The 13,919-nt window shown below is 45.5% G+C and overlaps 1 protein-coding gene across 1 annotated transcript; it reads left to right on the plus strand.

The window, feature by feature from the left end:
• The first annotated feature begins 17 nt into the window (after window positions 1-17).
• Window positions 18-12,680, plus strand: RPS18 (ribosomal protein S18). The gene is made up of 6 exons (XM_073598201.1): window positions 18-78; window positions 3,130-3,228; window positions 3,499-3,585; window positions 3,686-3,787; window positions 10,579-10,670; window positions 12,558-12,680. The coding sequence occupies exons 1-6, from the start codon at window positions 76-78 to the stop codon at window positions 12,631-12,633; spliced, it is 459 nt and encodes a 152-aa protein (XP_073454302.1). The 5' UTR covers window positions 18-75; the 3' UTR covers window positions 12,634-12,680.
• Window positions 12,681-13,919: the final 1,239 nt, after the last annotated feature.

Below are 13,919 nucleotides of genomic sequence, written 5' to 3' on the forward strand. Positions count from 1 at the left end.
AGGTCAGGGGGCGGCTCGGAATAAAGGTGGCTGACGTCACTTCCTTTTCCTCTCTCTTTCCCTGCAGCTGCCGCCATGGTGAGTGAGATTGCGGGAAATGGAAGGGGGGAGCCGGCTATCCGCCGCCATCCGAGCTCGGGGACAGTGTGCGGAGCGCCATGGGGGTGTTTGTGTGTTCGGGGGGTCCTGATCAGACGGTCTGGAGGGATATCGGGGGAGTTGCTGTGGCTGGGAGAGGTGTATGGGGGGTGAAGGGTCCTAGGAGTGATCTGAGGGGGTTCTATACATTCCGTACAGGCCGGGACTGAGCCTCACTGTGTGTACGGAATCCACAGACTGTCCATACTAGGATCTCCCACAATCCTCCTCTGTGTCCCTTTCCAGGACAATCCTATCAGTGTGGGGGGGTGGCCTGCTGTACAACGCCACAGTATATGTGCTGATATCTGTATTATCACAACAAACTATTCTAATGTGTGCTGACCACTCAACTGTCCCCATGGTGCTACTACATTGCACCCTTCCGTACCTGTGCTACTACATTGTACTACCACCCCATGCTGCTACTACGTTGCACCCCCTATGTACCATCACCCCAAGCTGCTACTACATTGCACCCCCTCCGTTCCTGGCCTACCACCCCACACTGCTACTACGCTGCACCCTTCCGTACCTGTATTACCACCCCATGCTGCTACTACATTGCACCCCTCCGTACCTGTGTTACGCCTCTATACCTGTGCTACTACATTGCACCCCTCCATACCTGTGCTACCACCCCACACTGCTACTACATTGCACCCCTCCATACCTGTTACCACCCCACGCTGCTACTACATTGCTCCCCTCCATACCTGTGTTACCACCCCACGCTGCTACTACATTGCACCCCTCCATACCTGTGTTACCACCCCACGCTGCTACTGCATTGCACCCCTCCATACCTGTGCTACCACCCCACGCTGCTACTACATTGCACCCCTCTGTACCTGTGTTGCTACTACATTGCACCCCTCTGTACCACCGCATGCTGCTACTACATTGCACCCTTCCGTACCTGTATTACCACCCCATGCTGCTACTACATTGCACCCCTCCGTACGTGTTACGCCTCCATACCTGTGCTACTACTACATTGCACCCCTCCATACCTGTGCTACCACCCCACGCTGCTACTACATTGCACCTCTCCGTACCACCACCCCAAACTACTACTACATTGCACCCCTCTGTACCTGTGTTGCTACTACATTGCACCCCTCTGTACCACCCCATGCTTCTACTACATTGCACCCCTCCGTACCTGTGTTACGCCTCTATACCTGTGCTACTACATTGCACCCCTCCATACCTGTGTTACCACCCCACGCTGCTACTACATTGCTCCCCTCCATACCTGTGCTACCACCTCACGCTGCTACTACATTGCACCCCTCCATACCTGTGCTACCACATTGCACCCCTCCATACCTGTGCTACCACCCCACGCTGCTACTACATTGCACCCCTCCGTACCACCACCCCAAGCTACTACTACATTGCACCCCTCTGTACCTGTGTTGCTACTACATTGCACCCCTCTGTACCACCCCATGCTGCTACTACATTGCACCCTTCCGTTCCTGTACTACCACCCCACGCTGCTACTACGCTGCACCCTTCCGTACCTGTATTACCACCCCATGCTACTACATTGCACCCCTCCGTACGTGTTACGCCTCTATACCTGTGCTACTACATTGCACCCCTCCATACCTGTGTTACCACCCCACGCTGCTACTACATTGCACCCCTCCGTACCACCACCCCAAGCTACTACTACATTGCACCCCTCTGTACCTGTGTTGCTACTACATTGCACCCCTCTGTACCACCACCCCAACCTGCTGCTAGATTGCACCCCTCTGTGCCTGTGCTACCACCCCACGCTGCTACTACATTTCACTCTTCCGTTCCTGTACTACCGCCCCACACTGCTGCTACTACATTGCACCCCTCCGTACCTGTACTACCGCCAAATGGTGCCGATCACTTGGTTTCGCACAGCTCTGTGAGTGGAGAGCTGCTGACTGTCAGTCACCGGTTCTTTGCTCTGCCCCCTTGTCACACTGGAGCTCTGGGCTGTGAAGGGGGTGGAGCGGCCAGGCGTCGGTCCAGGGATCTGGTGGATCCCGATGAAGTGGAGCCTGGACTGACGTCTGACATCGCAGAGGGCGGACTTCAGCCCACTGCTGAAAACGGGTCACAGGAGTTCAAAACGAACTGCAATCTTGTGATCCAAAGAAGTTCAGCCAAACGAGCTTTGGTTGTACTTCTCCTTTAAGGATAGGAAACCACACATAGAGTGGAGGGTACAGTGAGGGGAGTTGATCAACCAATCGGCTTCTTTCATTATTAAAGCAGTTGTGTACCGCTGGAGGGGTTTTTTTTTCCTGCAAGGTAGTCATAATGTGCTAGTATGAATCTTAAGCACATTATGTGAAACTTGCCTTGAAACAAAGCTGTTCCAGTGCCATGATGTCAGGGCTGCAGCCACTTCCATCTTCACCTTTCTGGGTTCGCAGGCTCCGGCTCTGACTGGCTGGAGCCACCGTTCATGGCACAGGGCTCTGGAGGAATGGCATGGATGGACATTCCTTCAGAGCGCATGCGCCAGTCATGTCACTGGCTGAATGTAATGTAAATATCTTCTGAACAGGGCACGTTTAGGAGATATTTACACTACTTATAGCTAAGCCTTATTATAGACTTACCAATAGATAAAAGTCAATACAGGAAGTTTACTGCTTCTTTAACTGAACAAGCTGAAATAAGTTGGTTGCTATGTACAACTGCTCCAATTCAATTCAGCTTTGAAAATGAATCTGGTTGGTTGCCAAGAGCAGCTGCTCAAGTTTTGATGATCCTCTCCATGTATTTGGTATTTGAAGCTATTGGATGAAGCACAGCTGGTTTGATCAACAACCTTCCTCTTGGCTGTGGCTGGTGTGGGGGTCACACCACTGCTGGGCAGTTGTATCTGGTGTCTGATTAGCCCCCCATAAGGTATCAGTGACAGGTCATGCATTTGTCAGACTTCAATGTTCTTGATTGCTATTAACTTTGTGGTGGTTCTCCTTTCCTCCGCAGTCTCTAGTAATCCCGGAGAAGTTTCAGCACATTCTGCGTGTCTTGAACACGAACATTGATGGGCGCAGGAAGATCGCCTTTGCCATCACAGCCATTAAGGTGAGCTTTATATTTGATTACCATGTTGTTGATTCTGCAGCTTGATGACCCAACCCACTTCCAGAATATTTCATTCTCTCTCATATGGAAGGGTTGGAGCTTCTCAGGATTTTTTTTAGTCAGCAAGAAAGATACACTTCCTGACAGCATGAAGTGATGGAAAATCTCTCCAATACGGACAGTTTTAGCAGAATAAAGAATAGTGAAATGTCCTGAAAATTTGAAAAGTTTTTGTGGCAAAACTGTAAAATTCTTGTTGTTTTGTTACAGGGTGTTGGAAGGCGTTACGCTCATGTAGTCCTGCGCAAGGCTGATATTGACCTGTCAAAGCGAGCAGGAGAGCTGACTGAGGATGAGGTGGGTCTCCAGGGTGTGATGTAGCACTGTGTGTGTGTGGTGTGGGGGGGGGGGGGTCCTGTCACGGCTGTATTATAATTGTCACTGAATCTGTTCACAGGTTGAGCGTGTGGTCACCATTATGCAGAATCCTCGTCAGTACAAAATCCCAGATTGGTTCCTGAACAGACAGAAAGACATCAAGGATGGCAAATACAGCCAGGTAAGACTGAAGTGTACATTAAACACAAAGAAGTGTTTGAATGTTGGCTGTGTTGGGGCTTGTTTACGCTTTCTTCAAAATATGGGATTGGACACGCTGTGTGTGGTGCCACACACAGCGGACTAAAATGACCCACCATTTTGGAAAAATTTTCTGCTATGCCTATCAAATGTAAACTAATTTCTTCAACTTGGGCCAATATGTATTCTGCTACATATTTTTGGTAAAACCCAATAAGGGTATATTGGTTTGTGCAAAAGTTAATGTCTACAAACTTTGGGATAGCTTTAGGGACTTTTTTTTTTTTAGGAATAGCGGTGATCTGCGCTTTTTTGCGGTGGACAAATCTGACCCGAAGTTACACTTTTTGGGGCCAGTGACACAAATACAATGATCAGTGCTAAAAATGCAATGATCCCTGTATAAATGGCAGGGAAAGGGGTTAACGCTAGGGGTTTAAAGGTCTTCCCTGGGAGGTGTTTCTAACTGTGTGGGGTAGTGGATTTACTGGAGAAAGATTGTGGTTCAGTTAAGCTGAATCGCAATCTCTCACTTTTCCTTCCTGACAGATCAGCGGTGTGCTTTGTTTACTGCTCCGGGTTGCGGTGGCCGCAGGACCCGCTGATTGGCTCCCGCTGTGTCCAATCACAGCGGGAGTGGCCTGCTAACGCCCCCAGAATCGCATGTACGTGATTTTGCACACCCGGGCCGCCCTGTTGCAGTAAATGTACTTGGGGCGGTCTGCAAGTGGTTAAAACTTGAAAAAAAGCATGTTGGAGTGATCGGGTGCTTTGTATGAAGTCGAAGCAAGTGTAAATGAACCCTTAGAAGAATTTAGTCACCAATTTATTTCTGATTTTATTTTTATTCAGTAGTTTTTGTTTTGAGGATTTTCATAGTACAAAAAATAGCCATAGAAGGCACAAAGTATTTGTTGCAAACAACGATTGCACTTGCGAAAGACAAATCAAAGAAACGGGAATATGTGTACAATCAACACACATATACGCCTGGTACAGGATATCCCTGAGGTTTAAAAGGGACAGTAAAGATGAGATGAACCTGAGAAAAGAACTTTAAGTAATAGTATGGGTAGATCGTTGACTAAGCCAGTGTGACCAGTTTTTGTTGGCGGATAGACTACCTCCACTCAGCAAACACGCGTTCATATATGCCGTGGGTGTGCACTAGTTTGCTTGCCTCGTTCTTGGTTAGTTGGTCAGTGGATTTCCAGTGTCTTACAATAGATCTCGCTGCTTGGAGAATTTGGGTGGTTATGCAGTGGAGATGTTGAGGTATGGTATCAATGCCTATGTAAAGAGGAACTGCAGTCTGCTCACATAATTTGTAATAAAAACAAGTTCTGAAGCTTCCCTTCAACCACTTTGCAAAAAATATATATTTTTCTGTAGTTGTTAAATATGCTGCGGAAATCTCCCTCCACTAAGTCTGCAACCATTTTAACTGTGGGTAGCTGAAGCTGCTGCCTGTTCACTTCCTGGATTTACACAGGCACACCTCCAGATCTCATTGGCCCTCTTATGCCTTATCCTGTGACGCCCACCCCCTTCCTGGCAAACTCCAGAGCTGTGGATGTCATAAGCCTAGTCTAATGACCAGACAAACAGGAAGTGGGCTGTATAAGGTATTTACTGGCAGGAAAAAAAAGTTTTACTATCCAAAGTCAAAACGGCAGACGATTAAATGGATGAGAATAATCACTGAAGGTCCGCTTTAACGAATGCAAGTTCCGGGATGTTGGGATGCCGTTAACCTCAGATAGTAGATGAGCTATCTTCAAAAGTTTTAATCTTGGTGCACTCCCAAAATATGTAATATATGGTCCCTGGACATCCACATTCCCTCCAACAGGAGGGTGGAGTGGTTGTATCATATGTGTGAATTTGAGAAGGGGTGATCTATCTAAGGATGAGTTCCCATAGGATAGAAGAGTGAGGTACTCTGTGGGTGGATGCTAGAGCTGCTTGCCACTGAAAGTCCCTAAAAGAGCAGTCTAAATACCATTCCTATATGTCAGAGGACATGGTGTACTAAAGGATGTGTTGCTCTGTAACATGTTGTAAAAGAGGGTGATACTGTTGATGGATACGTTTATTGTTGGGTGCAGCTATACTTTTTCTGGTACATGGTTGTGAAGCAGACAGTGGTTTATTTGTAGATATTTGAAGTAATCTGCGGTAGGTAGAGAACTCTTTTTTTTTTTTTTTTTTTTTTTTTTGCCAAGTTTGAAGTGCACACATTTCCCTCCCTCCTGCACGAGGTGCTACGGAGTGATGGGTGGCTTAAGTTGCATTATGGGTCATTTGTTTTTTCTTGCAGGACAAGGCCTAAGCACAGCCACCAAAAGGGAAATGTGCAATTTGCGGAAGCAAATTACGCTCCTCATGGAGCAAAGCGGTTTGCCGCACCTGTATAGAAGGCCTAGTTAAGGATGACCCGATAGTCTCTTGTTAGACTACCGACTTCTGTTCGAGATGAGTTTACGTTTAGCGCATTTAAGACTCTCTAATTGACAAGATTCAGGTCCCTGCAGAGAGTCTGTCTTCAATTAGGACTTCAGTCGGTAGCGCTCCACAGTGCGGAGAGAAGACTCGGAGGCTGAAGCCAGATCTACCCGTTCTCTGGAAGGGTCAGATACAGGGCCCAGGGATAGAGAATCTGCAAGGGGCTCGGGGTGTAAGTTATTGGATGACATAGATGACTTATTAAAGTCTATCTATTCGACACTTGAGATGGAAGAGGAGGTACAATTGTCTAAGCATGACCTTATGTACAAAGGTTTGCATAAGAAGTCTGCGTTTTTCCCGTGCAAAGTTCCCTTCTTGATACTATCAAGCTGGAGTGGGAAAATCCAGAAAAAACCTTTCTTTTCTGGTAACCTAAAAAGGTTTTCATGTGAAGAGGACACAGCGCAGCCATGGAACAAAATACCCAAGTTGGACGCAACTCTTGTATAAAAAAAACTCGGACCTAGCATTTGAAGATATGGGCAAGCTTAAATATCCGATGGATAAAAGAGGGGGATATCCTTCACAGAGCCTGGGATTCAGCCATTGGCAATCTTAAGCCAGCTGTGGCCTCCACTTGTGTAGCCAGAAGTTTAGAAGTTTGGTTGACACAGATACAAACACATTTGTTGGCAGGTACCTCTAGAGAGCAGATTCTGAAATCTTTCCCTCTTTCGTGCAGTGGGGTTTTTGGCTGATTCTTCCAGAGTCTGTAAGAATGACCTCTAGGACCTCAGCCTTAGTGAATTTGGCCAGAAGAAGCCTATGGCTTAAAACCAGGTCAGGCAACCCCGGTTCAAAGTTACGCCTATGTGGTCTTCCCTTTTTGGCAGTCATCTTTTTGGCCCAGGTCTGCAAGATGGCGCTGGAATGTACGGCAGATAGAAAAAAGGCCTTTCCAGAGAATAAGAAAAAGCCAACAGCCAGAATTTTTTTTTTTTTTTTTTGCGGCCAGAGTAGGCAACAAGGTCCTAGAGAAAGGGACAGTAGGCCCAAAAAACATTGGACAGGGCAGAGGTAGAGGGGGCATCAAGTTTAACCCTCAACAACCTGCCAAGCCACAGTGACTTGTGTCTCCCAGTGGGAGGAAGGTTAAGGGATTTTCTCCCACAGTGGGCAGCAGTCGCCTCAAGTCCATTCATCCTGGACCTAGTGACCAATGGGTACAGGCTGGAATTTGCTTGCCAGCCACTGAAGTGATTATTGGTCACCTTCCCTCCCCAAGATCAGGAAAAGGCGAGGGCCCTTGGTCTCCAAATTGGAGACTTGTTAGATCAAAAGGTCCTAATCCCTGTTACCTGGTCGGATCAGGGCAAGGCATTTTATTCCCATATATTTGTCATCAGAAAGCCATCAGGAAAATATTGGCTTATCCTGAACCTCCGGTCAAAAATCTGCTTTGCCCAAACTGCTTCATGGCCACTTTTGGATTTGAGGGATGCCTACCTGCACATCCCTATCCATCCAGCCTTCCAAAGATTTTTGAGACTAGCAGTCAAGATGGGAACGGAGATTTTGGCACTTTCAGTTTCAAGCCCTTCCCTTCGGTCTGTCCTCAGCCCCATGCATTTTTATAAAAGTGTTAAGGGAGGTGTTGGCTCAGTTATGGTTAAAGGCGATAACTATTATCCCTTACCTGGATGACCTCCTAGTGGTGACAGTCATACCAAAAGTTTATTAGTGTATCTCCAGACTGTACAAGACTTCCTTCAATCTCTCTAGACTGGTTATTAAAGGGAAGTCTTCCTTAATTCCAGCCCAGAAAGTGACATATCTGGGGTACGAATTTTGCTCAGTAGACCAAAATTTTTCTCCCGCAGGAGAACATCTCAACAATGCAAACAATGTCGGCCTTACAGATCAGTCGGTCTTGCTGAGAGGTTTCAAGAGCAGTGGGTCTGATGACCTTGTGCTTTCCCGAGGTGCGATGGGCAAGATTTCATAAACGCCAATTACAGCCATTTCTATTAAGGAACTAAGACTGAGATGCAAGTTCCCTGGAATCAAGGGTCTTGTTGCCCTCCAGGGTAAAAAGAAGCTTGTGCTGGAGGACAAACCTGCACCTAACGAGGTCTACCACTGTCCATTCCTATATCCCAGAGGATCACAACGGATGCAAGTTTCTGGGGATGGGGAGCCCACCTCAGCAACACAGTGGCACATGGAGAATGGTCCTCAAGGGAAGCAAGAGCTTCATTGAATCAGAGCCTTGCAGGCATTTCAGATGGAAATCAGGGGTCACAATCTCCAGATTCTATCCGACATTATCACTATATCACAAACAGGGAGGTACGAGGAGTCAGATACTTCAATCTATACCCCAGGAGATTTTATCATGGGCAGAAGGAAATCTAGCCTCAATTACAGCAGTGCACCTGAAGGGGGCACAAAACTGTCTGGCAGGTTATCTCAACTGCTACCGGGTAGATCAAGACAATTGGTCCCTTCATCCCGAAGTCTTTGCGGGTCTCACTGACGGATGGGGATGTCCCAAAGCGGACCTGTTCACAAATCAGAACAATCGCAAGACTGGTTCTTTTCTCTGAACCCAGCGGATCGATCATTGGGGGATTGATGCTCTGGTGAATCCATGGCCAATCGGCCTCTGTTATGCCTTCCCTGCTGATCAGGCTTCTTCCGGAAGTCCTCTGGAAATTCTAGAGGAAACGGATTTATCCTAATTGCCCCTTTCTGGCCCAAGAGGTCATGGTTTTCCCTGCTACAGACTCTGGTCTCGGAGCCTCCACTGAGTCTTCCGAAGAGAGACTTTTTTTTTTTTTTTTTTTTGTCACAGGGTCGCACCCACAGGTTTCCTTTTTAAGCTTGACTGCCTGGTATCTGAAGAAAAGATGCTAAGCGCCCAGGGGTTCTCTGACAAAATAGTCAAGACCCTGGTAAATTGCAGAAACAGTCACTAGAGCCATATATTCCAAGGTTTGGAAGAAATTTTAACTCATGGTTATCTGAAAATCAAAGATTAACTCATGATGTTCCTTTCTTCAGTTTTTTGAATTTTTTCAAGAGGGTGTCAACAAAGGTCTTTTAAGTTGGTACTTTTAAAGGTATAGGCAGTAGCTATTAGTGTTTTTCTCAATTTTTCTCTCCTGGAAAATCCCACTATAGCTAGGTTTTGTTTTTTTTTTTTTTTTTTTTTTTTTTTTTTTTTTTTTTTTTTCCAAATCCAATTTCTAGGTCCAGGCCAGTAGTGGTTAGAAGTTGTCTAACCTGGGATCTGTCCCTGGTGCTTCAAACGTTGGTAGAATTTCCTTTTGAGCCCCTAGAGCAGGGATATGCAATTGGTGGACCTGCAGCTGTTGCAAAACTACAAGTGTCATGCTTGTGGCTGTTGAAGTCTTGCTATGTCTCATAGGACTTGTAGTTCTGCAACAGCTGGAGGTCCGCTAATTGCATATCCCTGCCCTAGAGGATATTTCAGTTAAGTTACTTACCCTTTTTAAAAGTAATTTTTCTTGTGGCAATTACCTCAGCTCGCAGGGTGATTTACAGACCCTATTAGTGAGGGAGCCTTTCCTCACAATTTTTGAGGATTGGGTTTTTAGGCAAAAATCCTATGTCAGTTTTCAAAAGTGGCCAGTACGTTCCACAGATCCCAGGACATTGTACTGCCAACCTTTTGTAATTCGCCAAAGAGCGACAAAAGAATTTGTTTTTTTTAGATGTGAGAAGAATTCTTGTCTACCTTGAGGTCACCAAGACCTTTAGAAAAAGACGACTTGTTTGTCCTCTTTTCGGGAGCACACAAGGGAGAGTGCATCTAAAGCCACATTGGCTAGATGGATAAAGCAAGCCATTTCTGAAACTTACAAAATTAGGAAAGTTCCCCCGCTTTTTGTCACTGCGTACTCAACAAGAGCCTTGTCTGCGTCTTGGGCTGTAAGGGCTGGAGCCTCACTGGAACAAATTTGCAAGGCTGCCACATGGTCCAGTTATTTCAGCGGCACTTTACAGTCAATTTGGCAGAGCTATTCGGCCGCTAGTGGGACGCTTTTACCCCCTAGCACCCCCCTCGTCCTGCCAGCGCACTGCTCCAGTGTGAAAGCCCTCAGTGTTTTCACAGGAGCTATAGCAGTGGATTTCAGGGCGCTTTGCAGGTGCTATTTTTAGTGTTATAGCGCCTGCAAAGCACCCCAGTGTGAAAGGGGTCTTGGCATGTAATGTAAACATGAGATTCAGCAATATAAGGTCCTCCATTTGCTATGATTACTCTGTGTCCTATATTAAAGGTCTTTTGTTGCTTTTCAGGTCCTGGCCAACGGTCTGGATAACAAACTCCGTGAAGATTTGGAGAGGCTGAAGAAAATCAAGGCACACAGAGGCCTGCGTCACTTCTGGGGGTAAGTGACTGATTTGGGGTGGTCCCCCCCTTTTTTTTTTTTTTTTTTTTTTTTTTTCTCCAAAGCTTGTGTCCCTGTGTAGCAATTTTGGTGTTGAGTCTTGTAAACAAACATGTTCATTAATAGCTTGTGGATATTAAAGAGCACCAGTCACCTGGGACATTGTCTTTCAGTTTATCTGGTTGTTTGGGTTCTCAGACCTGCTTTAAGCTGAACTCTCAAAATATATGTTTGGATACAGCACCAGTGAAATATTATACCTCTAATAAAGGGTATCCTATGTCATGCTGGGTTACTGTACAAATCTTCCCTTCGTTGAAGCTGAATACCACACGGCAGCGATCTGCTGGTGTTGCAGGGATGAAAAGTGAACGATCCTGTCCGCCCTTTGTATTTATCTCACCTTGTCCATTCAATACCATCCTTGTTCCCAAATTACCAGGTGCGTGAATAGAAGGCAGGTAAACGGGGTCTCCCCCTGCACCATTTTTTAAACCAGTGTCATGCTGTAGACGGTGGTTACGCTGTGGTGCTACAGAATCCTCTTCTCTCCCAATTATCTGCCCCTGCTGTGCTTATGAGGGGCAGATTTGGGTGGATTGAAGGACATGAAAAAAAACAGGATATCCCATCATCCGTTCAGAAGGCCTTGTAGTAGTCTGTGAAAATGCAAGGAGACTTCTGAATGGACGAGACGGGGAAAGGGAGGGTGCACAGGATCCTTACTATTGCAACTGCTGCTTCTTATCCCTGTTGCACCAGAAGAAACACCGCTGTGTAGCATCTGACAGGACACGGAATACTTGGTTAATTGGTACTGAATCCCAAAAACTTACTGAAGTTCAGCTTTAAACATTTGTTACTGGTTAAAGTGGAACTCCACCCAAAAGTGAAGTTGGCTTTATGTACCCGTTCCCAATTTTGCCCCAATTAAATCTGTAACAAGTCTGCTGTTTTTAGATTTCAACATCCATGTCTCCATGCTTTCACTGGATGAATAAGTTAGTAGAGGTGCTTCAGCCATATTTTGAGAAATTAAGTCAGCAGCTACATCCTGTCCTCACCCAGCTGGCTTCTTCACCAGGCTTCAGCCACCAGCATACTATGTGTGGGTGGCTGACTGCTTGTGACTTCGCCAGCTGCTTACTTCATAAGCCCTGCTATGGCATCTGATTGGCCCTGCAGCTTTCTGGGACATGTCACAGCATTATGAGATGCTCACCTTGGAACAAAGCCCCCCCCCCCCCAGTGCTGTAAGTCACCGCTGAGGGCTGACCTGTTCTCCCCCACCTCTGCCGGGTTCATGAGTGTCGGCTATATGTGATTGGCTGTAATCGTGGTGATGTCACTCCCACACATGCATGTGGAAGCCGCCATTTCTGGCACAGGCTCTGAAGGTCCAGCACTGTAAGCCAGACCTTCAGAGCGCAACTCCACTTTAAAATGGGCTCATGTGATCAGACAAATATATATTTTAAATCTTTCTAGATTTTATTTCAATGTCTCATAATAAAGATATGTGGCAGTTGAGGTGACAGGCTACAAACCCCATGCTGCCCACTCCGGAGGGGTTGTTTTCTGTGAGGTTGGTGCTGGGGAGCTTGAGGATAGCAGCTGTGACACATGATGATCTGCTTTTACTTGCTGCAGTCACATTCCTGGTCAGTAACTCAGAATTAACATGACAGTCAGGTAAATAAAAATGTTCAGCTGGTGGTTGGCAATAGCAATCAATTTATTTCCCAGGTTTTCTTTTGTTTATCATTTTTTAGTTTTAGAAGTCGATACATAGGCGATTGTGGTACCAAAATGTGTTTCTGCTTTTGCATTGTTAATGCAATTATTTACATCATGTAATAAACTTAAATATATTCTTTTCTTCTGCAGTCTGCGTGTGAGAGGACAGCACACAAAGACCACCGGCCGTCGTGGACGCACTGTGGGTGTGTCCAAGAAGAAGTAAAATGTCTGCCTGTGCTGTTTGTTAATAAAGTCTGTTGTAAAAGAAAATTTTGGATTTTTTATTTTTTTATTTTACTATTAGGTGTGCTATAGGGATTTCTTGCCCTTCAGAAAACAGTAGGATCAACTTAATGTGAAGCTTCCCCCCCCCCCCCCCCCCCCCACCACCACAGCAGACCTAGGCTGGAAATAGCCTGTCTGAAGGAAGAATCTGAATGCAGCTTAAGGCCCCATACACACATAGATTATCTGCCGATTTTTGTCTTCAGATTTAGCAAAACCATATAATTTGAGTTAAAACCTTCAGAGTTTAAATTTTTTATGTAATCAGGCAGGCCTTTGTACTACATGGTTTTGGTAAATGTGAAGACAAAAATCTAATGTGTTTTTTATTTTTAAAAAAACAATTTTCCCTCAGTTCAGGCCGATAATTCTTAAACTTTTTTTTTTTTTTTTAGAAATCCTAAGCTGAGGAAAAAAATTAGCTTTTTTAAAAAAAAAAAAAAAATTAGATATTATGGCAAAGTACAAATATATATATTTATATTTGTACTTTGCCATAATATATAATTTTTTTTTTTTTTTTTCAAAATAGTCGCTTTTTTAGTTTTATAGCGTGAAAAGTAAAAACCGCAGAGGTGATCAAATGCCACCAAAAGAAATCTCTATTTGTGTGGTGGGGGAAAAAATGTCAATTATGTTTGGGTACAATGTCGCACCACTGTGCAAATGTCAGTTAAGCGACAGTGCTGTATTGCAAAAAATGGCCTGGTCATTAAGCAGCCAAATCTTCTGGGGCTGGTTAAGTGGTTAAAATGGTATTAAACCCAGAAGGAATTCAAATGATGCGGTGCCACTTTTCTGGTGAGGCCCTTTTCACACTTGTACAACTTGTCCTGCAACTTCGGACTGCAAAGTCACATGACTTGTGTAAAACCCCCCCCCCATGATTTCCAATGACAATCATTCGTATTAGTACGACTTCAAAGTTAGTACCTGCACTACCTTGGTCTGACTTTGATGCGCGTTACACAGGCATCCCCTGAAATCGCAGCTGCTAAATCGTGTGACTTTGAAGTCGCGGTAGTGTGAAAGGGGACTTAATCAGAGAGAAACTAGCTCAGACTTTGCGAAAGTGTCTTGTACATTTTTTTTTAAAAGTGCCTCAGCATGAGCCAAATTCAAGTGGGTGTTCTAGACGGGATTCTTAGCCCATTTTACAATGCAAGAGACACTTTAGCAAAGTCGGCCTTCACCAGTCTATGAATTCCATTGACTTTTTTTTTT

The sequence above is a fragment of the Aquarana catesbeiana genome, linkage group LG09, assembly GCF_042186555.1.
Source record: "Aquarana catesbeiana isolate 2022-GZ linkage group LG09, ASM4218655v1, whole genome shotgun sequence".
NCBI classification, from domain to species: Eukaryota; Metazoa; Chordata; class Amphibia; order Anura; family Ranidae; genus Aquarana; species Aquarana catesbeiana.

Coding starts and splice junctions, on each gene's coding strand:
- RPS18 (XM_073598201.1), top strand. Junction 3,229..3,498: donor TTGCCATCACAGCCATTAAG/GTGAGCTTTATA, acceptor GTTTTGTTACAG/GGTGTTGGAAGGCGTTACGC. Junction 3,788..10,578: donor AGGATGGCAAATACAGCCAG/GTAAGACTGAAG, acceptor GTTGCTTTTCAG/GTCCTGGCCAACGGTCTGGA.